Here is a 24694-nt window from a genome sequence, read left to right as displayed (position 1 = left end):
TGTACTGAAGGTGAGTTATATTTTATTTTATTTCATTAAAATATATTTTAAAAACATACTGTGTAAAAGAATTAGGATTCTCAATAATTTATTATTTACATTAACAAATTCTGTTTGACTGTTATTCTATAGACAGAAATGAAAAGTCTGCGGAAGGGAGTTGTATCAGCTTCTTCAGGACCAAGCAAGCCTCTTGTCCAAGAAACATATCCAAAAATGCATTTCTTTCCATTTCAGTCCCTTCAAAATAATATTTGCAAACAGATGGCAAAAAGCTCAATGAAAGGTCATGCTGGTGAGTGTTGAGCACTCACAGTGAGAGCCGGGAATTCAGGGTGCTCTGCAAGGGAGAGACCCCAAGGAAACATTAACATTGCACTACTCCACAATCAAGAGGCTGCAGGGTCCAATCCCACTTTTGCTCCCACTGTCCTATCTCTGCTGAAATCCATGGCATTACACAACAAGGAGGCCTGCACGTGACCCCTCCAGGCAGATCTCAGAAAGCTGTACAAACTCCTTGAGACAGGGTGGCAGTGGAGAGACTGTTTTTCCTACCACTGTAGGCACACTGCAACTTATCATTCTTTTTCAGTCCAAACACAACATAAATCTCAGTGTCTTCCTTCCCATCTTCTGGGAAGAAATATGCATAGGGAATTATCTCTCTGATGTAAACGTCTGTAAGCACCATTCACATATGCTGGTCCACATAAAAAGAAAAAATATTATGAAAGTGCCTGCTGTAGCCTTGACCCTTCTTAGTGGAGCAGCTCAGCTTCCCCATCGGCTTTCCAGACTTCCGAAATCATCCAGGTACCCAACCATCATGCACAGCTCATTGCAATGCCAGTTGCTGTCTGCTTTACTATTCCAGGAAAGAGCAGTTGCCCTTCCAGTGATTATACAAAAGCCCATGATTAAAAGAAGTAAAGCTGTCAGCTCGTGTGTTCTGTGTCCTGGAGGCACTCAATGGTATTTCTGACATCTCGTGTAAGGCACCAATCATCCGGTAGCTGAGCAAAAAGTGACCCACGAGACCTCCATTAAGCAACTGCAGAGGGAACTGACAAAGTTCAGCTGGTTTGCTTCTCTTCTTGCTTACAAAGCATAAAAATCGTGGTCACGCCATCTGAGGAAGTTTCTGGTGGTATCCTAAAAGGGGAACTCAGCTTGCACCTCAAGGAGCACGAGTGACTTGTGCCTGCTTCAGCACAAGTTTCTGACAGCTGCATCAGGGTGGCAATTCCCACAGACATAGCAGAGATTTCCTTGATCCCCAGGAAGCCTCTGCTGCCTTGCTTTCACAGAAACTGAGTTTGTTGTCAGCAGCAAAGCAGGTTCCTCCTTACAAGATGTCTCCATAACACACAAAGGAGGACCACACTTACAAAACCAGCTTTGTGGCGCCCTTGCTGCAGCTTGCCTGCTGTTGGTCTTATCTGCACAGCCTTATTCACAGAGATGCAATGCCAGAGATAGCAGAACCTATGGATGAAGAGGTTGGCTGGATGCTGGCTGACTGCACCCCTGAGCAGCCTCAGTCCAGAATATCAGTCTCAAACGGGACCAGGTGGTAGTATGTCAAGTTGGTGACATAAGCTGTTGGATCATCACTGTCTTCCAGCTCTGAGGTAAAGTCACTAACACTTTCGAACCTAAGGAGAGATTAAAAAAAAAAAACAAAAACCAACACCAAAAGGCATTAAGTAATTTAGAAAATCAAAGGAATTGGGAAAAAAAGTACTAAGGGAGTGAGAGAAGCACTTGGAGCTGATTTCATCCACACCTCCTTCATCTCCTGTACTCATGTGTTTATGACTAAACCATGGGCCAGTGAAAACTATGGTGAATGCAAGCAAGTAATCTTGTCACCCCTGACTTTCAAAGCTACTAGCGAGGAAGGAAGGAAGGAAGTAGCAAATGAGTCTTGGAAGAGTGAATCATGCAGTTGAAGTCCACATCCTTCTATATTGTTCCCACAGCATGTGTCAACAACACATGATGCCTCAGTTCTCACATAAAAGTGAAAAAGAAACTGCCTTTGTTTCACATCTGAATTTGGACTGCCAGTGTTTCACTTCACAGGCACCCCTTCTCTGGGTTTGGCTTTTGTAAGAGGCCGAGTGTCTAACACAGGTAGGAAAAAATGACTAGAGAGTCCTTCTTCCAGAGTCTAGCTGTCCTTCCCATGGTACGAGGTTTAGATTTTGACAATCAAAGAATCTACAAATATTAAAGATTCCCAAATTTAGTTTCACTTGTTTTGGTATTTTCTTCCCTACTTCCCAACACCTGTTTCATAACCTGCAATTTTGCAAGAATTACCTACTGTCTCATACCAACTTTCAACCAGAAGGCATCAAGCTGTTAAAACATACACTTCTCACAGTTACACACATTCCCATTTCAAGAAGGTTTGAATTTCTGTGGTAAGAAACACTATCTTCTTTCTAGATAGCCTAGCAGTTAAAGGCAGTCACTGCAGGCCAAGGACCAAATTTCACCTCAGTTCTAAAAGGGGTCTGAAGAACTGTAAAGTTTCTTTTTGTCAAACTCTCTCTTTAATATTTTGAAAGAAATTTCATTTACTATGACAGAGTGAGAAATAAAAGGAAGAAGAAAGTGAAAAATTGCAAAAGATGGAAAAAGAAATTCTAACCTAGCTCTCACTTTCAGCATGTGCCTCTAACACCTTTATCAGCCTAGCTGGCCTACTGCAGTTCTCTGAATGGCAAATAAACAGATGAGCTTTAAAATAATTAATATTTAAAACTGCATCTCATCTATACATGAACTAATTAGACTCTTTAAATATGTGAAACAACTGGACAACCCCCTAACCTTGCCCTAGAGAGTGACTTAAGAGAAAAGTATTTCAGAGGACCTGAAGAAGAGTGGTAGGGCAAACAGAGACATGTCTCCCACTCCCATCTCTTCCCAAAATTTTATTTAGAACTATCATGGGTTACAGGATAGCCTGGTCTATACATCCTGCAACACAAGGCCACAGTTCTGTCTGTTCCATACTCCTTCCCGGTCCTTCTCATCTCTTTTATTTTTTTTTAACTATGAGAGACGAAATAGAGAAGATTTTTTTGGAGCAGAAACTAATGGATTTTCTCCCGCAGCTTTGCTCTTCACTTTAAATGAAACAGCAATGAGACTGAACTTTGAATGTTTATTGCCCTCATTCCTCTAGTCCCTCCAGGCTGTTTACTTGCCTGCGTGTGTGGGAACGTGTGCACAAGGGAGTTGACTTGGTATCTTGAAAATACTTCACAGATCATGTTGTGCTGTCTTATGGACTGCAAGTGATCCAGAAACAACACATTATGAAATACCAGTGGGGAGATAGAGTGAAAAAAGCAGAAGAGGAGTCAAGAAGGCTACTCAGATACTGCTCTTTTTCTCTTATCAGCATAAAGCTACAATATTGCATCTGAAAGGTCCCACAGATTTTGTGGTTCTCCAGCCTCACTGATAGGTTACTACAAGCAGAATGTGAGGAGCAAAGCAGTGGACATCAGATGCTGTGGTTAAGCAGAAAGCTTTTCTTGCCACCACAAATGAAGTGTGTGCACAGCAGTCTGCAAAGCACTGCTCTAGACTGCTCACACAAAACCAAACTCAATAAACCAGGGCTGTTTACCAGAGTCAGAAGCTGTGTATGACAGCAACAGTCAAAATATTTTTGTGCTGTTACCAACAGGTCTTTCTCTCAAAATAAATTCAGCAACTCTACTGTGGACCTTCAGATTCCTAAATGCCTGAATTGCTAACCTTAATTTCTTTTCCTCTAAGCCCCTTGACAGACACACTGTCTTTTGCAAGAGCCTACTTTTTGTGTTGGAAGACAAAATTCTTTATAATTTTAACCTCTGTTAATACATTAGATTTGCTACTCAGATTCACCAAGAAGAAGAGGAACAACATAGAAGCTTATGGATTGGACAGGCTTTCTGGGTAAAAAACTGGTGGCTGAGCTCAAAGATTGAGGGATGTTGAATGGAATTAAATCTATTTGGTAGCCTTTCACAAGTAGTGATTTCCTGGGCTCAGTTTTGGGGACAGTCCTGTTGAATATCTTTATTAATGGTCTGAATGTGGGGATCAAGTGCACCCTCTTGCACTCTGTTTGCAGGTGACACCAAGCTGAGTCAGAGTGCCAATGTGCTGGAGGATAGGAAGGCTTTCCAAGAAGGATCTGGACAGTCTGGATTGATTGGCTAAAGCCACTTGCATGAGCTCCAATAAGACTAAATGCTGGGTCCTGCACTTGCGTCGCAACAAGTGACCCCAAGCAGAGCTACAGGGTGGGGGCAGAGTGGCTGTAAAACTGCCTGGCAAAAAACGGCCTGGGGGTGCTGGTCAACAGTGGCTGAACAGGAACCAGAGGGTGCCCAAGTGGCCAAGAAGGCCAAGGGCATCCTGGCCTGTATCAGAAACAGTGACCAGCAGGAGCAGGGCAGGGATTGCCCCCCTGTACCCAGCAATGGTGAGTCTGCACCTTGAGTCCTGTGTCCAGTTCTGGGCCCCTCGCAGCAAGAAGGACATTGAGGGGCTGGAGCCTCTCTAGAGAAGGGCAACAGGGCTGGGGAAAGGTCTGCAGCACAAGTCTGATGAGCAGTACCCAAGGGAGCTGAGGTTTTTTAGCCTGGAGAAGAGGAGGCTCAGGGGAGACCTTATCACTCTCTACAGCTGCCTGAAAGGTAGGTAGCCAGGTGTGGAGTTAGACTCTTCTCCAGGTAACAAATGACAGGGCAAGAAGTAAGGGCCTCAAGTTCTACTGGGAAAAGTTTAGATTAGATATTAGGAAAAATTTCTTGACTGAAAGGGTTGGCAAGCATTGGAACAAACTGCCCAGGAAAGTGGTTGAGTCACCACATTTCACAGAATCATATAATGGTTTGTTGTGGAAGGGATCTGAAAGATCATCTACTTCCAACATCCCTGCCATGGGCAGGGACACCTTTCACTAGGTCAGTTTACTCAGATCCCCATCCAGCCTGATTCTGAATGCCTCCAGGGATGGGGAATCCACAACCTGGGAAACTTGTTTTAGTATCTGACAACCCTTATCTAAAAATTTTCTTCCTAATAGCTAATCTAAACCTACTCTCCTTCAGCTTAAGGCCACCCCCCTTATCCTATCACATGCCCCCATGAAAATTCCCTCTACATCTCTCTTGCAGGCTTCCTTCAGGTACTGGAGTGAATTTGCCAAAAAGGCAGCTTATCCAATGCCACAGACGCTGCTGCTGGCCTAGAAGACAGAAGTGGAAACAGCTTTTGCAGAGAAAGGTACCTCTGTAACAAAACCAAACCATGAGTTCAAATGCATTTATTTACCACCTTTTTCTTTCAAAAGGACTTCACTGCACTCCAAGAACCACATACAAAACGAGTAGTTATGCTACATGGATGCTGAACACACTGGCTTCACCACAGTTTGCAACACTGTGCTGTACTGCCAAATAAAATCAGAGAGAAAATGAAGGAAGCAGAAAAGACCTACTTCAGAACAACAGAGTAATCAACTGCAACTTGGAAAAGTGCTGTGGTTTCTTTTGCAACAAGTATGAGACTTCTCAGCTGATGGATCACTGGGCAGGTAGCTCTGCAGGCTACACAGCTAGCCAGTATAGGCAATGAGCACTTCCTGCTGAGGCTTCAAGCACTTCTTCCCCAAAAATACAGCTTTGCTCTGCAAAATGTGTCATTCAAGTCCATCAGCAGCCAAAACCCAGAAGTCATAAAGAGTTTAATGCAGCTGAAAGGAAAAAATTCCCATCTGAGGATATCAAGTCCAGAGGGAATTAACTCTAATTTCAGAGTTATGGCAGAACACACCATAAATCCAATTTTACTGAAATCAAAAGAGAGCAGCATAGGATTTGAAAGATTTTAAAGTTTCCTTTCTGGGCTAATAATATACATTTAAAACAACATTATAGAAAATCTCTGCTTTTGAAAAAGGTTCAATTTTTACAAAACAGCTGTGTTACACTGGTTCCACTATCTCCTGGCTATTATGTCTTGGCTATAAAATACAGCTGCAGGATGGGAAAATTTAGGGCACTGTATAACACACACATTCGAAATTTATTAACTTCTTGACTCTTGACTTCACATCCTTTGGAAAGTTAAACTAAGTCAGGCTGTTACCCTAGATTCATTTCTTCCACCACAGCTTATGGGAAACTATGTCTACCATTCAGTTTTTATCACATTCGTATTTTCTGATCTTAACAGTCTCTGACTTCAATGGGATGACAGTTAGATGATTGTAATTTTTGATCCCAGGTAAGTTTCTGTAAGTTTTGCTTGGGCTGGAGCACATTTTTAAAATCAATACTAGCTACAAATATTTTTTGAATAATTAAAAAAAAATCAAAGTAAGGCAGGAAAAGGCTTTCTTTGGTAATCTTCTCCTATAATTTGTCACTTTCAGTACAAAGTGTGACCCACTGTGAACTATAACAATTTTAATTTCCAGGTATTGGCCTTACAAAATTACCTCTAGTGTGCCATTTCAGCCTCATTATTACAATCTTATAAGCTCAAATGCTGTTAGCAAGGTCGAGGTTCAGAACACTAAGTGATAAGTTAATAAAAAGACTTCAAGAAATTACACTCAAGCCAGACATATTCTCCAGTCCCTGATAAAATGTTGCCAAGCTCTAAACCTTGTTACAGACTGGCATTTCAAATATGACAAAACATATCACTGTGTCCAAAGCTAAAAGCTCCATAAGTCTTTTAGTATTCTCTTTCCCTCATTTGACTGGTCAAATGAAAAAGTAGGTCAACATTTCTCATCAAAAATATTAAAATTTTCACTCCCTCCACTCCCTGAACTCACTTCACTCCCTGAAACTCACTGAAATATGAACCACCTGGTATAACAGAAATCTGTAGGAGCATATTTCCATCAATACCCATCTGGGAATGCAGTCACTGGCTTAAGATCTACATGAATCACAGAATGGTTGGGGTTAGAATGGACATCTGGAGATCATTCACTCCAACCCTCTGACAAGGCAGGGTCACCCAGGGCATGTGACACAGGAGAACATCCAGGTGGGTTTGGAATGCCTCAAGAGAGGGAGACTCCATGACTTTCCTGGGCAGCCTGCTCCAGTGCTCTGCCATGCTCATTGTAAAGAAATTCTTCCTCATGTTGAGATAGAACTCCTTGTGCTTTATTTATGGCCATAGAAGCCCTCCTGGTTACAGGTTTCTGAGGCTAGAATACTTATATGCATTAGGAAGCAGAACTGTCCAATGAAACCAGTCTAACTTGCCTTTTCCCTAAGGATATACACATGCTACCAAGTCCCAGCTGAGTAGCTGTTGACTTTGTTCAATTACTTTCAGGGATGTGTTCCCCTCTGAGGACAGTGTTTTGTTTCCCAGACATTCTCCTATCCTTTGTAGCAGGATATGCCATTTGTTAGGCTGTTTGAGTTTCCAAGTTTGGGCTCAAACCAGCTCTCATCACAGTCATGAGAGAAAGAAATAATTCTCTTCTCCCTTCGCAGCACCCCTAGGCAACCTCAGCTCTTTTTTCATACACAGATGATTGATCACTTTGGGATCAATCATTCTCCCATTTTACCCACTTTAACAGGAAATTGCTGTGAAGTATCAGCAATCAGGCCCAGCAACCTTTAACCTGTCAGGATGACAGCTGTACCAGTCTTGCTCTTAGGCACACAATAACATTTTGCTAGGGGGGTGGGAAAGCTACAGTGAAGGTGACAGCATTGCTCTTGCTCAAATTCCACTTACAAATGTTCTGCTGAATCTACATCCAGGTGCTTCTCTTTTCCATTAGGTATACTGTGGTCAATTACTATTGTTTCAGTGTTGGCTAAACAGAATCCGTTTGATCGCATGATTTCTGTTGGGAGAAAAAAGAAAACAAGATTAAAAAAAAAAAGGCTGGAAAACAACTGTGTATCACAAGTAATTGACATGGCTATAAACTGATACGTGCACATGACAGGAAAGCAGGAATGAAGAGTTGGTTCACAGCTTCTTAAATCTGACAGTGCTCAAGTAATTTTATTCACCTAACCAATTAATGACATGGAGCATTTGAAACAACTACCACTACCAAATCATAATTGTATTTTTCTTAGACAGTCCTAGGCTTAGGCAAAAATAAAAAAGTCATAACAAGGGAAATGAACAGTGATCTTACAAGTTAATTCAACCTCTAAGATGTATAAAGAAATACCATGTTTTACACTGCCCTTGATACTGCTTATTTGTTTCTAACTGTGTTAGAAGCCTCCAATACAGAATATCTAAAATTTACACCTAATTCCCCTGACTTACTACCATGGGGAGAACTGATAACTAAAGAACAGTATTTGATGTGAATGAGAAGTTAATGCACATTTGTGCTCTGTGGAAAATCAAACTAGGCAAGTCACAAGGATTTCTTTCAGTCACACAATTTTAGATGAAGCTAGGACCGAGACAAAATAAATGTACTTTTCAAAAAAATCAGCCCTGACTTAAGTAGGATAACTCTTGATCTGCCTCAAGACACTGTGACCCTGTGTTACAGCCTTGCATCATCAGCAACAAAAAAAAATTAGTCAGTGGCACAAAATATGGCAGGCAGAAAACACACCAACAAATTTCATCTATATATACAGTTCAAGCAAAGAACAGGAGATGAGGCATGAGAGGAGGTAATTTTTTTTAAGATTACATGCTCCTGCGTTAAGGTAAAGCCAATACTCACTTCCATATCTTTCTCGAGACTCATCTTTGATTTTCATTCCATATTTTACTGCAGCTCACTTTAGCAGAATACATTTGGGGGTTGTGAAAACACTTGAACCCCAGCAGAATCACATTTCACATGACTCCTCTTGAGCCATCATTGTATGATTGTAAAATAAGATTTACAATATAAATTCAAATTCAGCTTTCATCTTAGAGGGCAGCCCTTCCTCTCTTCTCCATCACCTACCACTCTGAGCAGGACCTTTTGGGGGACAGTTTGTTTTTTCAGAGAATACAAAAGATTTTTGTCTGCTTTTCCAAGACTGCGAGCCAGGTAGAAAGCTGCGCTATGAGTAACAGGAATGTCAGTATTTTCCCAGTGTCCTTGACTTGACCTAAGAGTTGCAGCATTTCACTACTGCATGAACTGCTTTACCCATTATCATTTACTGCCATCTACTGACAGTGATGCCAGACACCAAACCATTTCCATTGTGCAACATCCAGATGAGGCAAATATCAATTAACATCTAATTTCCACCTGTGTTCTGAGCATTAATGGCAGCAATCACTTGAATGATGAAAATTAATTACCACAAGATGCTGCATAGGTAGGAGAATCTTCCTCCAGTTAATTAGGTATGACTTGTCACTACCAACAATAATTTAGAATAAAAACATGCTATTATTCAGCTGAGATAGTTTTGTTAGCACCAAAGAAAACTGATACCAGTTATTATAAACATTGAAGAACTATGTAGTATTTCACTTCAATTAACTGTAAATAAGCTCTTCTGGTGACACAAAACCAGGAGTTGGCATTAGGTTTAAACAAGTGTTTCAGTATAGAAATACAAAACCAGGCACACCAGAAGCTCACAGACCTTTTGACAATGGCCAGTAGCAGATGAAGAGGGGAAAGGCTAAAAGAATAGGCAAGGATAGGTTCTCCACTTTACCCACTAGCAATCTGTGGTTTAGAACTTCCTATGTCTCCACCTGTGACAGGTTTCAATGTACTTGTCCTCCACTTCCCTGTCTAATTCCCTTTTGAAGTCACTTCTGCTTTCAGTTCCACCATATCCTATGACAATGAGTTCCACTCCTTAACTATGCTTTGTACGGAAACAAAACAATATTATAACCTTTCTTTTGTTTATTTAAAGCCTGTTGTCTGGCAATGATATTGGATAACCTATAGCTCTTGTTTCATAAGAAGTACAGGGTAATTGACCTCCTTCTATTTGCAGCTTTGTGGACTTCCATCATAGCAGTCTGTCATCTCTTCTCACAGGTGGAGGTGTCCTTCTTTAATTAACCCTTTTTTTAGAGAAGCTGTTCAACAGCTTGAATCCTCACTGTTTATTTGTATAATTTTAAATTCTATTATATCCTGAGATGAGGAAACCAAAATTGTGCATATTGTATTCAAGAGGGGGCTATGCTCTTCTCCTCTGTTTCCTTCTCCTTTCCTAATAATACCTAATATTCTCACTGCTGATATTGCACATTTGTTGACACCAAGATTACCCTTTCACAGAACTGTATCAATAGCCTCAAAGTCTCCTTTCTAAGTACTAACAGCACTATCATATGTGATGATGTGCAGTAAGGACTGCATTTTCCTCTCATTCACTGCTTTGCATTTGCTAGCCACCCATTTCACCTGCCACTTTATTGTCTGAATGCACCTTGCACAGTATATCAAGGAAAATTATATGTTCTATATCACAAAGCACTATTGAGAACTACATTTTGAATTGTCGATAGAAAAATAATAATGGGAACGGCAAATAAAGTAATTTTCTTTCTTCAGTTCTTGTGCCAACTGCAGGTAGATAACAATTCTTACCTGATATTTTAACAGGACTTTGAAAGCTTGGCTGAATTTTATGGACATTGTCATTTTTTAGAACTTGGTCCAAAGGGGATCTCTCAAAGAATGTGAGGACAACTTCAGACCTTGAATACTTAAAAAGAGAGAAAAAAAACCAGACATCCATTTTTAACCAGTAGTTTGCTTTGTCCCTCTTCTCCATTTCCACCCCTTCATAGTATGACAAAAAGACATTATAAGTGAGTTTTTAACCAGTAGTTTGCTTTGTCCCTCTTCTCCATTTCCACCCCCCTTCATAGTATGACAAAAAAACATTATAAGTGACAGCTTGGAGGCATCATTACACAGTTCTGGCACTCAGCATTTCTCCAAGTTACTCAATAAATTGCTGCTTCTTTCAGAGTTTGGCAAAGCCCATCACATTCTAATCTGCATGAGTGTGCATGCCACCATGAAGGAGGAGTCAAGCTGGGCTAAAATGGAACTTGGCTTACTCACCTTCCAGGGCATGTTTATAATAGTCTTCAGAAGCTTTTCCACTTCATTAAGTCTGGCTTCTATATCATGGGCTTCTTTTATTGTGATGAGCCCTAGAAACAAAGTAAACAGATCATAAGCATAAACATCAGCACACTTAGGCACACTTTAGCAGCCAGAAGCAGCCCCTCAGGAAGACATGGAACAACCTCAAATATGCCTTCCAGAAATGTCTTTTAAACCAGCTGATGATAAAGCATGCACCCCAAACTGAGGTGGATGTAGTTTACAAGCAGAGTTGCAAGCCTGACACAAACTCAGCTGTTTATGACCATATGTAGGAATTGCAAGACAAGCAGAAGTAGAACCACCTACTCCCTCACCCACAGTTTCACTACACAGCATTCCCAGCAGTGATAATTAAACAGCCCACTTTCTGCTTCCAAGAACCATTATTCATCCTTTTTTTTCTGTAAATAAAAAGCAAAAGAAAACCCAAGAAAACCAAAAGACACTTCCTACAGATAAGAGCGAAAAAAAACACTCCACAAGCTAAACAAAAGGCTTTGAGAGCAGTTTTGTGTTTCTCTGACTGTAAGCCCCAGTGAGTGGTCCAAGGAAAATTTGTCAGTATTATGTTTTTCAAGTGCAAGATAACTGTTAGGATTTTTTTTTTTAAATCTATTCAGTCACTGAATTATCACAGTGCTGCAGAAGGGATTAAGACTGAAATTTCACTGCCCAATATCCAGAATGATGCATTACAATGCAATATGGAATTGCTTGGTATGGTGATCTCAAACACTGATACTGTATTTTGTATGTATAACCTGCAGGACAACTCTAACTTCACCCTCCTCTAGCAGACTGAAGGAAATACAGCACAGGTTGCATGTATGTATGTAGATGCATGTATGGGGCATATAAGGAGAAGTAAATCCCAAGATCTCACATCCCTCTAGTGATCCTTTTATTGCTGATATTTGCAACCTACTTTTTCTAATCAAATCACCATTTAACTTCTACATTTGTGCATCTTTTCCAAGGAGCAGGATACACTCACGAAAATGAAATACCTAAGAGAAATTAATAACTATAAGAAGCCACAATAAACAAAAAAAACCAAAAAAATGAACAAAAAGCTGTATCTTAACTTCTACATTTGTGCATCTTTTCCAAGGAGCAGGATACACTCATTAAAATGAAACATCTAAGAGAAATTATTAAATATAAGAAGCCACAATAAACAAACAAACAAAAAAATGAACAAAAGGCTGTATTTTCCCTGTGTCCTTGACAGAAACAGGAAAAGACACAATAAATCAGAACCATCAAAATTAAAAAACTGCAAAGCAGTCTGTGACAAAGCACTTCAGTATACTACAGTTGTGTTAAAGTAAGTGTATCTGCATCTTCCTAATCAAAAGACAAATGTAGAACCATCAAATATTCAGAGTGTGGGAACAGCATCCACAAACAGTTTCATTCTGCACCAGTCCTTGTTGTTTGCTACCAACAAGATACAATCCCACAGAAACTTTCCAGACAAAAGTGTGACTTGGAAGCTATCAGCTCTCCTCCAGTTACAGCTCTAAATAAAACAGAGATTGTCTCCAAAGCAACGGGGTTTACTTGACAGTTGTCCCACAAAAGTCCCCTGCTTGTACAAGCCTTTCTCTTGCTCAAGAGTCCTTCATTTTGCCTGTTTTTTCAGCATGGCTATTGCCTCACCCCGGTACAACTCACCCCCTCTCCTGACAGCAATGCATCCTAGCAGGCATATAAGGGAGGTGCTGTGTGTCTTGCTTTGGCTGGTGTACACTACAGTCAGGTAGCTTTGCTTGGAAAATCTCTGAAAGGCTGTAAATGTGAATAAACTCATCTTCATGCCTCCACAGACTGCATACTAGCTGGGCTGTGCTTGACATTACAGACCTGGATTGCATTCCAGCACCCTTCATCATCCTAACTATGGGGTGCAGGCCTGGGTGGATCTGCTTGGCCCCTCCACAAATACATTCCCATCGCACATTTGGATTGAGTTCAAATTTTTCAAAGAAAGGGCTGTCATCTTCCCTAAAAGAAAGAAGAAGCTGCCAATGGCCCCACAGCTCAGACACCCATCCATGATGTTAGAAACACACTGCTGGCTGTGCTGCAGTCCACATCAAAAAACCAGAGAAAACAGAGCCAGCCACCCTGGTGCCAGCTGCCATGGGGTGCCTCCACTTCTCCTGCTGCTCTTGATCCACTCTGCATAAACACTGATATAGTCAGAGCAGAGACTGCCCAGCTGTGGCTCCCACCTCATCTCTAATCCACCAGGGATTCAGCATTCAGCTGCTCCCTCTCAGATCTGCCCTCGATCTCGGACCATTTCCCAGATAAGCATACACTATTGGAACTAGTATTTTGCCAGGAAGAGAGATACTTTCAAACAAATGAAGATATTCAGACTGGGAGGGGGAGGGAAAAAAAAAAAAACCAAAGCCACCTCGGAAACAACTCTGAGCATTCATCCCATGAGGAAAACCAGCCAAGCGGTCAGGATTTCTCTCATTAGTAATCAGGGAAAGCATCTGCAGCTCCACATGGTCTTTTTATGCTTCACCAAGAAGTCAGACAAGGCTGTCAGCCTGTTGCACTGTCACAGATCGCCCCGTGGGAGGTTTTACAGCTTCTTGCATTCACAAGGAATTTCCAGCCCTGGTATATTATCTGCTTCCATCTCTTGGAAAGACACCAGCCATGCAAATCCACACTCCAACCTGGAAACTGGCACAGAAGACTTGTAACATCTGACACCATAAAAACTGTTTCTTACTGAAGCTTTCAGTAATATCAAAACCAAAAAGCAGACAGCGTAGGAAGGAGGGTGATACATCTGCCTGGACAGCTTCCTATATATGTGCTCAGTGATTGCAGATGTGCAGCTTTGGGGCGTAAGGCTGCTGACCTTGGATAAATTCCCCATACAGGGAGTTCAATTTGGCCAGGCTAAAGCCCTTCTTTTCATACATCTGCAACCCAAACAAACAGAAACCACTTGACTGGCCTTACATACATATATTTAAGCCTGTAATTTATTCTGCAATTGTCATGAAGTTTGTAAGGCCCTCATTTATCTTAATTTTACAAGTCTCTGTTTTTAAAAGTTAACAGATGCTCTTGTGGTTTTCAGTTAGTCATAGACCATGATCCCACAACCTGAGACATTGCTCCCAACCACACAGCCACACTAACCAAAGTGAGGCACTGCCTGCCCAAGCATCCAGGAGGAGTGGAGGTCCTGGTCCTTCCTTTCCATCCCTTTCAGCACTCTCTAACCAGCTGCTGCCATCAACCACAGCATCTACATGCATGAGGAACACTGGGGTTTCACAAGGTAAAGTCTCTGGTGTCAACACTGGCTTAAGGTGCTCCCACCATCCCCTGCACCTCATTTCCTCTCCCACACCACAACACAGAGCTGCTTCTGCTTTGCCAGCACAATTAGGTGAGCAGTAGGGAATACCTCAAACCGCTCCTGTCAAAGGCTTCACCTCAGGAAACCCCAGACTCCAGAGAAGAAGCAAAAGACTGTAGGTGAGGATGCCCCATCCAAGCTCCTTTCTTACCCAGGCACTATATTAAGTTTGAGCAGGAGCCAGAATTTGTGTAAAGAAGGAACCGAAGAAGAACAGAACTGTACCCAAGTTTCCAGTCCTATCCTTCACTTTGTGGGGGTTTCTCCTTTGCCTGTGTTCTTTCTCCTGTTTGGAAGATTTGTTGAGGCAGAAAGAAAGAGGAAAAAAAAGATGCCAGAGACTGATGCAGGATCTGCAGATGCTGGAAACGCCTGAACAAACAGACACACAGACATGCCAGCTGACACTGCAGACAGAGCCCAGCACCCCCACCACTCATTAACCCTGACACAAATGTGCCAAAATGTGGATGCATCTGAAGCGTGTGGGACCCCCTGGCCACATATGAAGCATGCATACAGCAGCTGCAACATGTCCCGAGGCTGTTGTCTCTGCCCATGGGCCATAAATACATGTCTAGCCTGTATTTCCATCTGGGGCTTTTACTAACCAAGAACCCTTACTCTGTTTGATATAAAATAAAAATAAGATACCAGTAAAGCAGCCAGTATCTTGGAACCAGTTGTGCTTTCCTCACTTGTTCAGTCATGCAGCAGAGCTGAACTCAGAGCTGGGAAATTTGTTAGTGAGGTCATGGTGAAAGGCTGTTCTCATGCCATTTCTCAGCTCTGGCCCTTGTCTGGACTGCTAATGGAAAACATGCACACACTCCTCCCAGGAAAACTTTGCTCTCTGTCTTGTTACCTATACTGTGCTTGGACAATAAGCTGTTATTTCAAGTGATTTAAATGCTATAAACACCTATGTTTATAGGCTTTGACGTAAAAGGGCTCCTTTTTTTGCCACAAAAGCCCTGCTGCCAAATACCACAAACTTCTAAGATTCCTTCCCCCTGCACACAGGGGAGCCAACAGGCTGGGTGACGGGAGGGATGACACTGCCTAACCCAGTGTGGCACTCACCTGTGCCTGGGAGACTGCTTTACTTGTATTACATAATCAGTGACCTCATTCAATCCTTTTGACATTTTCTCTGCCCCTTTTCCAGACCAAGAGCCCGGGACTTAAGACTGAAAAGGATTTGTTTTCAGTTTGAGACCAAGTGTAGATAACTCTGCGCAGAGCAACATGTGTCTGGAAAAGTATGGCACAAGCAGCACCAGAAGCCTGCAGCTTTCTTCCTGCCTGGGTCCCTGGTGCCGGGGCAGCTGCAGGAGGCTGGGAGAGCAGGCCAGCAGCTGTGTACCTGGCACGCTGGCTCACAGCGTGGGAGAGGGGCCCAGAGCTGCACACAGGCAGGAAACGAGCTCAGCAGCAGAGAAGGAACAGAGAGCCAACTCCTGATGTAAACACACAAGCCTTGGTAGGGCTGTCCTGTTACTGCTATGTGAGCCACCAAATCTGCAACTAATGACATTCTGAAAACCGCAGATAATGCACCCCATGTTTCTACCACAGGAAGCAGGACAGGAATTTCAGCATGTGCTCCATGGCTCATAATGAAATCACAGAGCAGTCCTCACAGTCAGTGTACACAACAAGCATTGTCTCAAAAATCCTCTGGTGCCCTCCAAAAAAGAGTAAGTTCATGCCCAAGTCAAGTATGTTTCTGTAATGTCATGTCAATGATGACACACAGAAGTCTGTTTTTCTGGAGATGTACAAGTCACTATGTGATACCAAACTGTAGGCAAACCCCATCTCTCCAGCCTGAAGGACTACACCTCATGTTTGTGGGCAGGACAGGAGCAAAGAATATCCAAAAGAAACCCTATTTTCTCAAAATCAGTTCTATACATACAGGAAATGAGCAAGAGCAGAAGCCAAGGTGTACTTTCTGAAGATATGTGCAAGGTGGAATGCCAATAGTCCTAAATGCTGCGTGATTCAGTATGCATATGAAGATGAAGATATGCAGTGAAGCCCTCACATCTAATTGTCTTTCCATTCCCTACAGGGAGACAGCAGAGTAGATATCAAAGAGAAAAAATGAGTAACAAATAAATCCAGAGAGAAATCCTACTGTGTTCTCTTAATCTACACTGCAAGAAAGATTTGTGGCTTATAGATTTAAATCATGAGCCCATCCTTCTCTCTTTGCACAAGACCCCAAGCAGCAGTTAGGGATTTCAAATCTTTAGGAAAAACATATAAGCTGCCTTGCATGGGAGACCGATACTTTGCTGTCTCTCCTGACCAGACTTCAAAGGGAGATGTGTCCCTTTTCCCCAGTTACAGCATTCATTACCACTGCGGTGCTAAAACTTTTTTATCCTTTTCCCTTATAGCTCCTTGCCCTCAGATATGTATATCTAAGCCTTGTGCACACAAACAATCCAGGATGTAGATGGAGCAATAGCAGGAAGGTCCTATTCATTAGAGAATAATGTTAAATTAGAGAGTCTAAATTGATTCATCCAAAGAAGGGCCAGGTCCAAAGTCAGATCAGTCTGTTAGGGACCATATCTAGTTGACTTCTGAACAGACCCACAGACAAATATTCGACAGAAACATGCAGAAACTGAAGCTAATCAGCTGGCACATGGATCAGGGCTGAAAGATGACAGACAACTCAGCCCCATTTTTTCTGCTGTTTTGCTGCTTTGCACTGCTTCCTAACTCCTCCATCTGCTTAACTGGATCTTCTCAGATCTTTCAGCTGTCATTTTCCCCTGCTTCATGGCCACCATACCTCGCTCCTCCTAGCAGCTGCCCAGGTAGGATCCCTCCTCACCACAAACACGTGTTCCCTCAACCTTGCCACCTGGGAACTGTGGCATTAGCCACCTCAGGCTGGATTCTGAAAAGGCCACACCAGCTCCCATTAACAGCTGCCTCCTCTCTGATGAAGGAGAGAAGGATAAAAGATTGCTAGAAGGGCAAAGGAATACTCAGGGGTATGTAAAGACAGGAAATGAAAAAAACCCAGCAGATGGGAAAGCTTGTTTCACACAACTCTTCTTCAATAACTGCAGAAATAACACCACAGGGATCCCTTAAGTCCAAAGACTTGATAAGATCCAGAGAAGGGCAGATAATTACAGGCAATCAGGGATGTCAGATCTTCAATTACTAGAGACCAGGACTGTCATTTTTTTGTTCTCTGCCTTTTATTTATGCTGTCTTCTGCAGCATCTGGTTCTCATCACCAGGGACAGGATCCTAGAGCTAGCTACAGCATTGGTCTGACTTAAGACTGGCGGCTCTAGCAACTCCTCTTTGATGCCTCTCGCCTTATTCTTCAACCCCTCTCTTTTGGGGCAGACACACTTGCCCCTTCCCCTTGTGGGGGAGTTCATCCATCTCATGTGACAGGAGTCACTACAGCTTTTACAAAGGATTTGCTATCAATGCAATATTGCTGACAAGATCCCTCTTGGTGGCATTACTGAGGGAGCAACTAAAAGGAAACAGCAGAGCTGAAAAGAGGGGTAGGTGTAGGGAGGTGGACTTTTGACATTTATCACATTGTGCTGCCCTTCTTAAGCTTGATGACAAGGACCAAAATTTTTAAAGAGGTATCAGTACACAAAATGCATGTGAGTCACTCATATTTTCAGAAGTTCTGCTAGGTAGTAGCAAACATATTGAAGATACTGAGATAAATCTGTTTGATGCAGAAAGAGAGAAAGCTTTTGAAACCCTTTCACACACCTTTCTTCTTTTGCAGTTCATATGAAGCAGATGCAGGATGGGAAGAAGTCCTGTCCAAACAACTGTCTGAAATCCCCCAAAGCAAAAGTAATCATGACCTGAGGACACAGGCACTCTCAAATACACATGCAAAGAAAGGAGGCAAGTTAAAAGCAGAGAAAACCAGACCCTCAAAATGATGGGTTCTCCACACATTGTATTATTAGTTATGGGATCTCCCAGGATTTCTGGAATGGAAAAGGCATGTTTCAGTGGCAGAACGCAGCAGACAGGCTTTCCCCACAGAGTTCCCTGTCTTGATGCCTGATGAGCCCAAGAAAGAAAAAGATGTCAAAGAAGCATAAGATAGGAGTGAACAAAGCAGTCAAAACCTGATGAAAAATGCAAGCTCCTACAATGATTTTTAGTGCTGATTTCTTATCAGGCGAGAGCTGTCATGAAAAACACACCTCATTTCCATTCCTTTCCACCAAAAACTTCCCTGACACGTTGCCTTGGTTCACCACAAAAAGGCAACTTGTGTCTAGCTTTATAACAACACAGTCAGTTCCATTTATCTCCATTATTGCAAATGAACCATGAAATTCAGCTGATAAAAAAACAAACCCAGAAGCCACAAACTTAATTTTGGTTATACAGTTCTGCTAGAGCCTGATAACCAAGAGCTGCATCTTTTGTCTGCCAGACAGAAGCTCTGAGCAAGCTCCACTAATGAACTGTTGACAATGTCAACAATGAAAAGAGCACAATAGATGCAGTGTATTTATCTGTATTGTCACAGCACCGAGAAACAGCTGCTGTCTGTGGAAACCACTATGCTGCTTCTGTAGAGCTCCCTCTTCTCATAAATCACACTCCCAGATGGTCTTGTAAACAACACAACAACAACAACAAAAATGCTATAATGCAGCATATAGAAAACTAAGTTATGAACATGGCATTTGCAAGCAAACAATGTTCCTGGACTGGCTCCTTGGGAACTGCCCTCTGTGCTGTGCACACCCCTCCCATGGCAGCCCTGGAGGGGCTTCCCTCCCGCTGCACAGCCACTGGGACATGGAAAACAGCTGATCACCTGCTTCCTGCAGGAGGATGCCACCCCAGAGGCAGGCACAAGGCTTGGAGCTAGAGCTCAGCCTAGTCTCTGTGAGACACCACTCAGGTCTGCTGCAGGTGAAGTGACTGCTTCTATGCTATGAGGCAAAATAAAGGTGCAAGGTTTCTCTAGAAAATCTCCACCACTACTAGAAAACTTCTATGGATGGACAGAAGTTGAGCATCTGCAAGGTGGAAGGGAACAGAGGAGTTCTGCAGAGCTGTAAATAACCATGGATGGCAGCACACCGGTGAGGGAAACCTGGAGGAAAAGGAACAGAGAAGAAATAACAGAAAGAAGAGTAAGGGGAAAAAAACCACAACAAGGCAGAATGAGTCAGAGGAGGCACGGAAAGGAGGAAAGTGAGAACTTTGGGAAGAGAGGCCCATGTAGTAATAAAATAAATCTGTCAGAGGGTTTCTGATTTGGCAGCTCAGAGTATCAAAGCAGGACCAGGCACTACAGGTAGGTACAATATGAATAGTTACACTGGAAGAGCATCTGAGTCCTGGTAACAAAGGTAACAAACAAGTGCAGAGGAGGATTGCCAGAAACCACCCTGCCACTCCAAAGGCAAAACAAATCCCAGTTTTGAAAGGCTTCTAATGTGCTCTTTTGGCTTCCTTAAGGGGTTGATTCTGCCTGCATTGAAGTCAGAGGCAAGGGAGGTGTGTGACTGCTGACTGTATTGAAGCTGGCTCAAGTTCAAGGATAAACCTTAGATGAGACCTCCTCACAAATGGTATTTAGAGAAAATAGGAAAGGAGGAGGTTGGGGAAAGGAAAAGTCCTTTTCCAGATGTATACGTCAGTTTTGGTGTCTGGTCTGCAGCAACTATTTCTATTTCCATCACTTTTAAGTCAGCTTCTAAGTCCGTAGCTCTGCCTTTCTCAAGAAAACTGATTAAATTCAAAAGCAGACTTTGCATAGAGAAACAGACAGTTTAGTAACATTCGGCTGTGTTCACTGCAGGAGTGAACGAACCCATGTTCTTCTGTGATCCTCTTTTGTACTTTTGCCTAGAGCAAGGGACAGGCAGATTTCAAAGACAAAAAAAATACTAGCAAGTTACTGGCAACATCACAGTGAATCATACTTAGTCACCCTGCAGGTATGCACCTATCTAACCTTGTTTACCAGCTCCCTAGTGAGATGCCTTGTGTTGCTGAACGTCCTTGGCCTTTAGCATCAGTGTACACTCCAGATGCAGAATGCATTTTGCCACGTGTTCTTACTAGCTACCAAAGACAAGACAAAACTGTGGGAATGCCCTAATTCCCCCCTGGGACTTCCCCTCCTCTCCTATCAAAGAAAGGGTAAGGTGAACAGCCGCTGCAGACAGCTACACCTCCCATCCTCTCCTCTGCAATCTCAAAGCACTCAGCAGCTCCAACAAATAAGGAAGGGGAAAGCATTGTGGAAGTCTGTCCAGGAAGATGAGGGGTCAAGAAAGGAATGGAGAGAATGGTTTTCTCATGCTGAGCAAGAAAAGGAGCACACTCCTGCACAGCATGAACTGTCTGCTGAAGCCAGCAATAAGGGTAACAACCAACTCTTTCTAAAATTGCTGACGTTTTTAAAATAACCACAACCTTCGTTTAAAAAGTTAGTAACATCAAATAGCTCAAGCTTCCACTCTCAGTCATATCCCTTAAAAGTAACACACTGCAGCTTGACTGAGCTGTAGGATAATGCTAGTCCTTTTAATGCTCCTTAGGCAAATCTGTAGGGACTTTGGAGTCCTTCAATGCAATGCAAATTTGGCTTGCAACACTTTATCATTTCCTCCAGATAAAAGGCACAGCTGATATTCACCTTCTTTCAGGAAGCCCAAGATAAATAAACACACACACACACACACACACACACATCTACATATGTAAAAACATTTGTGTGTATATGTGTATATATATATATGTAAATACACACAAATGTACATGACTAAATGCTAACACACACAAGAATGGGCTTTTGTCAAGTGTTTTTGTTGGGTTAAGTACATTGAGCTTCACTGTAGACACCAGGACATCTGCTTTTAAACATGGCAATTAAGAAACTATGCTTACACCAATAATTTTTTTAAGACTGGACATGTCCCATGCAATCTCTTTTTACATGCAAAGCTTTGCATCACTGTCACTTAGTTAAATGAGATTTTTATGTTTCAACTTTGTCAAGTTATCAGAGGCTGTGGCCAGCCAATTTAAAGTGTTGGTATGATGAAGTGTTCTTTAGGCAGAGAAGCATACTCTGCAAAGTAATTTTCTTTAGAGCAGGAGCAGCATAATTTTAAACAGAGAATTGCTGAAATTGTGACGCATGCTGTAATTGCTTAGAAACTACTCCTGATTTTTATTCTGCCTCTGTTGCAAAGTTAACCCCCACCCTTTCAACAAGCTAAACAGATCATAATCTGCTTATATTAGGTTTCAATTTTTCAAATCCTGAACTGATGCTTTGCTCATTCCCTATTCCAATGAAGGCACTGTGCCTGTTCCTGAGATAAAGGCAAGTCAAGGCTCTAGGTTTTAGGCAGAGATTGAGCAACACAGGCTGAGGATGGTTAATCTTTCCCAGCTGTTCATGCATGAATGGTGTATCTACCTGGCACTGTCAAGTAAAGCCAGCGCAAGGGACTATAATCCCATCTGGCTCAAACCGCACAAATAATGCTTCAGAGAGAAGTGAAAAGAGTTGAATACTTTGTAAAAGCTCTGGCAGGCCTTGAGACAGGAGAGGAGCCACGCTCGTTTGAGAGAGGTGCTGAGGAATGAGAAGGGCTTTAGGATAAGCAGCAGCTCCTGCGTGTAACCAATGGGGAAGGAGCACTGGGAGGGGCAGCAGGCCAAGGATCGAGCCCATTTGCAGCCAGACACAGCACACACCCCAGTCCAGCTGCCAAGCTACTCTTCAGAGCCCCATAAAGCCAACAAGAAGGACTACCGCCACCCTGGGACGTCAATTTTAACCATAGTGACTCCGGTAGGCGCCGTGCCCTGCAGGCCACAGACGGGCTCGCTCCAAACCTACCCAGCATCCTCAAAAGCCGTGGCCCAGGTGATCCGTACACTTGAAGGCCGTGTTACTGAGAATTTACTGCCACTCAGCACTAGTAAAAATCACACCCGGGCTAAGAGGCGCGGCCTGGCTTCCGCAGGAACAGCCCCATTCCCTGCCTGCACCCAGGCGAGAGGAGACAGCTCCCCTGGGGCACCCAGCCCTGCGAACATCTCCCTCTCGCACCCCGGAGCGAGCCGGGGCTGCGGGGCTGCGGCCGCCCCGGCCGCCTTGCGCCCATGCCCGCCGTCTGCAGAGGGCACTCGGGGCCCGCCGGTGGCTGCCGAGCTGCCGCCTCCCGGCAGCGGGGACGGGAGAGCCCAGTGCCTGGGACACAGGCCGGGGAGGGCTGCGGCTCCCGCCTCACATGGAAGCTTGGACAGGGAAAGGTACGAGCGTTTTAATATGAGGCACGTAAAAAAACCCAAAGCAAGCCCACCACCAGAGGTTAGGGATCTGACAGGACCATGGAAAAAGACCTGTGTCACTATAAACACCTGTTAGGAAACATCTTTGGGGAGGCAGCCCGGGAGAGATCGCCACCGACAGGGAACAGAGCTTGCTGTCACACAGGGACGGCTCAGGAACGAAGTCCGGCGGGTTTACACATCTATGAGCGGTGGAGACCCAGTTCAGAGAACAGCAGAACGCAGACCCTCTGCAAGGGGTCCCACTAGCAAGGTGGGAGGCTAAGAGAGAGCTGGGGAAAACTCTCCCAGCCTCTCACGGTGAAAATCATGCACAGAATACCGGCTTTTCCCTGCTCCTGTTCAATAAAATAATGAATGTCGTAACTCAAACAAGTGGGGAGACTGGAAGTGCTAGGCATACACATATTTTCAGATGACTGGATGCTCCTCACCACTCTGCACACTTGAAATACATCAGAGTAGAACACGTAACTCTATCTAAAAAATACCCCAACAATTAAACAAACTAAACCCAACCCGCAAGACGTCTAGGGTACATCCTGCTTCTGCACAGCAAGGCCTGAGCATGGACAACATCCCTCGAGTTTGGTTAGTCCACTCCAGAAACTGGAAGAGAACAGACGTCTCTACTAACCGCTGCTGCAATTCCCGTTTCGAAGAAGTTATGCGAGGAATTATGCCAGCTCCCAGAGTTGCTCCGTCCCCTGGCAAGCGCCGCAGCCCTTTTTTTTTTCGCCCTCTCCTTGTGGCAAACAACATACCAACAAGCGGAGATTTTTCAGCTACACCCTTTTTCTTGGCAATCACCCCCCAGCCCTTCCTCGGGGAGCCCGGAGGCACTGGAGAGGGGCAGCGCCAACGGGGATCCCTCTGTCCCCCCAGCCCAGCCTAGCCCGGAGCCGCGCAGCTGGAGACAACAGCAGCGATACTGGGGTCACCGTCCTGCGTGGAGCCCTCGGCTCCAAATGTATAGTCAAAAAAAAAAAAAAAAAAAAAAAAAAAAAAAAAAAAAAAAAAAAAAAAAAGGAGAAACACAAATCAACATCCCGGGAGGAGTTTCCGACCACAAACCGCCCCCGCAGTTTTTCTGCCCCCCCCGCCCCGTCCGGTTCTCAGCGGTTCCAGCTCTTCACCCCCTTCCTTCCGCCGAGAGGGACCGCTCGCCCGCCCGCCCGTCCTCCCCGGCCACCGCCACCCCCGGGGAAGCGGCGGCCGAAACCCGCCCGCCGAGCAGAGCGCCGGGGCCGCGGAGGCTGCTCAAACCTTGGAGCAAGGGGGAGCGGGACAGCTCGGGCCGGTCCTCGGGGAAGGAGTCGAGGAGCCGCTTGAAGAGGCGGCCGAGGTCGGAGTAGCTGCGGTGCAGGTAGAGGATGTTGCGGTCCGACCACTCGGTGCGGATCTCGTAGAACTCCTCCTCGTCGCCCCGCCGGCTGATGATGAGCCGCCGGATGCCGTTCACCCAGCAGCCCCGCACGTACATGTTCACCAGCGAGGTGCCCTCAAACACGGCCGAAGCCATCCCGCCGCCGCCCGCACATCCCCCGCCGCCGGCGCAGGGCGAAGCGCACCGCCCCGCGCCGCCGTGGCCAAGTTAAGAGGAGGAGGAGGAGGAGGAGGAGGAGGAGGAGGAGGAAGAAGAGGAGGAGGAGGAAGAGAGAGGGGGGGTGCCACCCGCCGCACGTCCCCCCCGGGCTGGCCCTGCCCGCCGGGACTGTCGCCGCCCGGCGCTGGAGGGAGGCTCGCTAGTGCCTCATAGACGGCGGCCGCAGCGAGGAGACGGCCCGGGCACCCTGTCCCGCCGAGCCCTCGGC

At 44.2% G+C, this 24694-nt stretch overlaps 1 protein-coding gene across 1 annotated transcript; it reads right to left on the bottom strand.

The window, feature by feature from the left end:
* Nucleotides 1–24694, bottom strand: PXDC1 (PX domain containing 1). The gene is made up of 5 exons (XM_041413163.1): nucleotides 24147–24694; nucleotides 11081–11172; nucleotides 10598–10715; nucleotides 7795–7906; nucleotides 1–1658 (listed from the first exon to the last, which is right to left on the bottom strand). The coding sequence occupies exons 1-5, from the start codon at nucleotides 24400–24402 to the stop codon at nucleotides 1541–1543; spliced, it is 696 nt and encodes a 231-aa protein (XP_041269097.1). The 5' UTR covers nucleotides 24403–24694; the 3' UTR covers nucleotides 1–1540.

The sequence above is a fragment of the Onychostruthus taczanowskii genome, unplaced genomic scaffold (assembly GCF_017590055.1).
Source record: "Onychostruthus taczanowskii isolate IOZ18803 unplaced genomic scaffold, ASM1759005v1 scaffold40, whole genome shotgun sequence".
NCBI classification, from domain to species: domain Eukaryota; kingdom Metazoa; phylum Chordata; class Aves; order Passeriformes; family Passeridae; genus Onychostruthus; species Onychostruthus taczanowskii.
Note: the sequence above shows the minus strand (reverse complement) of the source record. Positions and strands in the feature narration are given on the sequence as shown.

Bases quoted from the DNA above. Each gene is read 5' to 3' on its own strand.
- PXDC1 (XM_041413163.1), bottom strand. From the start codon at position 24,402: ATGGCTTCGGCCGTGTTTGAGGGCACCTCGCTGGTGAACATGTACGTG. The intron at 11,173-24,146 runs GTTTGAGCAGCC...CTTTGTTTCTAG, and splicing joins CCGCTCCCCCTTGCTCCAAG to GGCTCATCACAATAAAAGAA. The intron at 1,659-7,794 runs GTAAGTGGAATT...ATCTCTCCTTAG, and splicing joins GTAGATTCAGCAGAACATTT to GTTCGAAAGTGTTAGTGACT.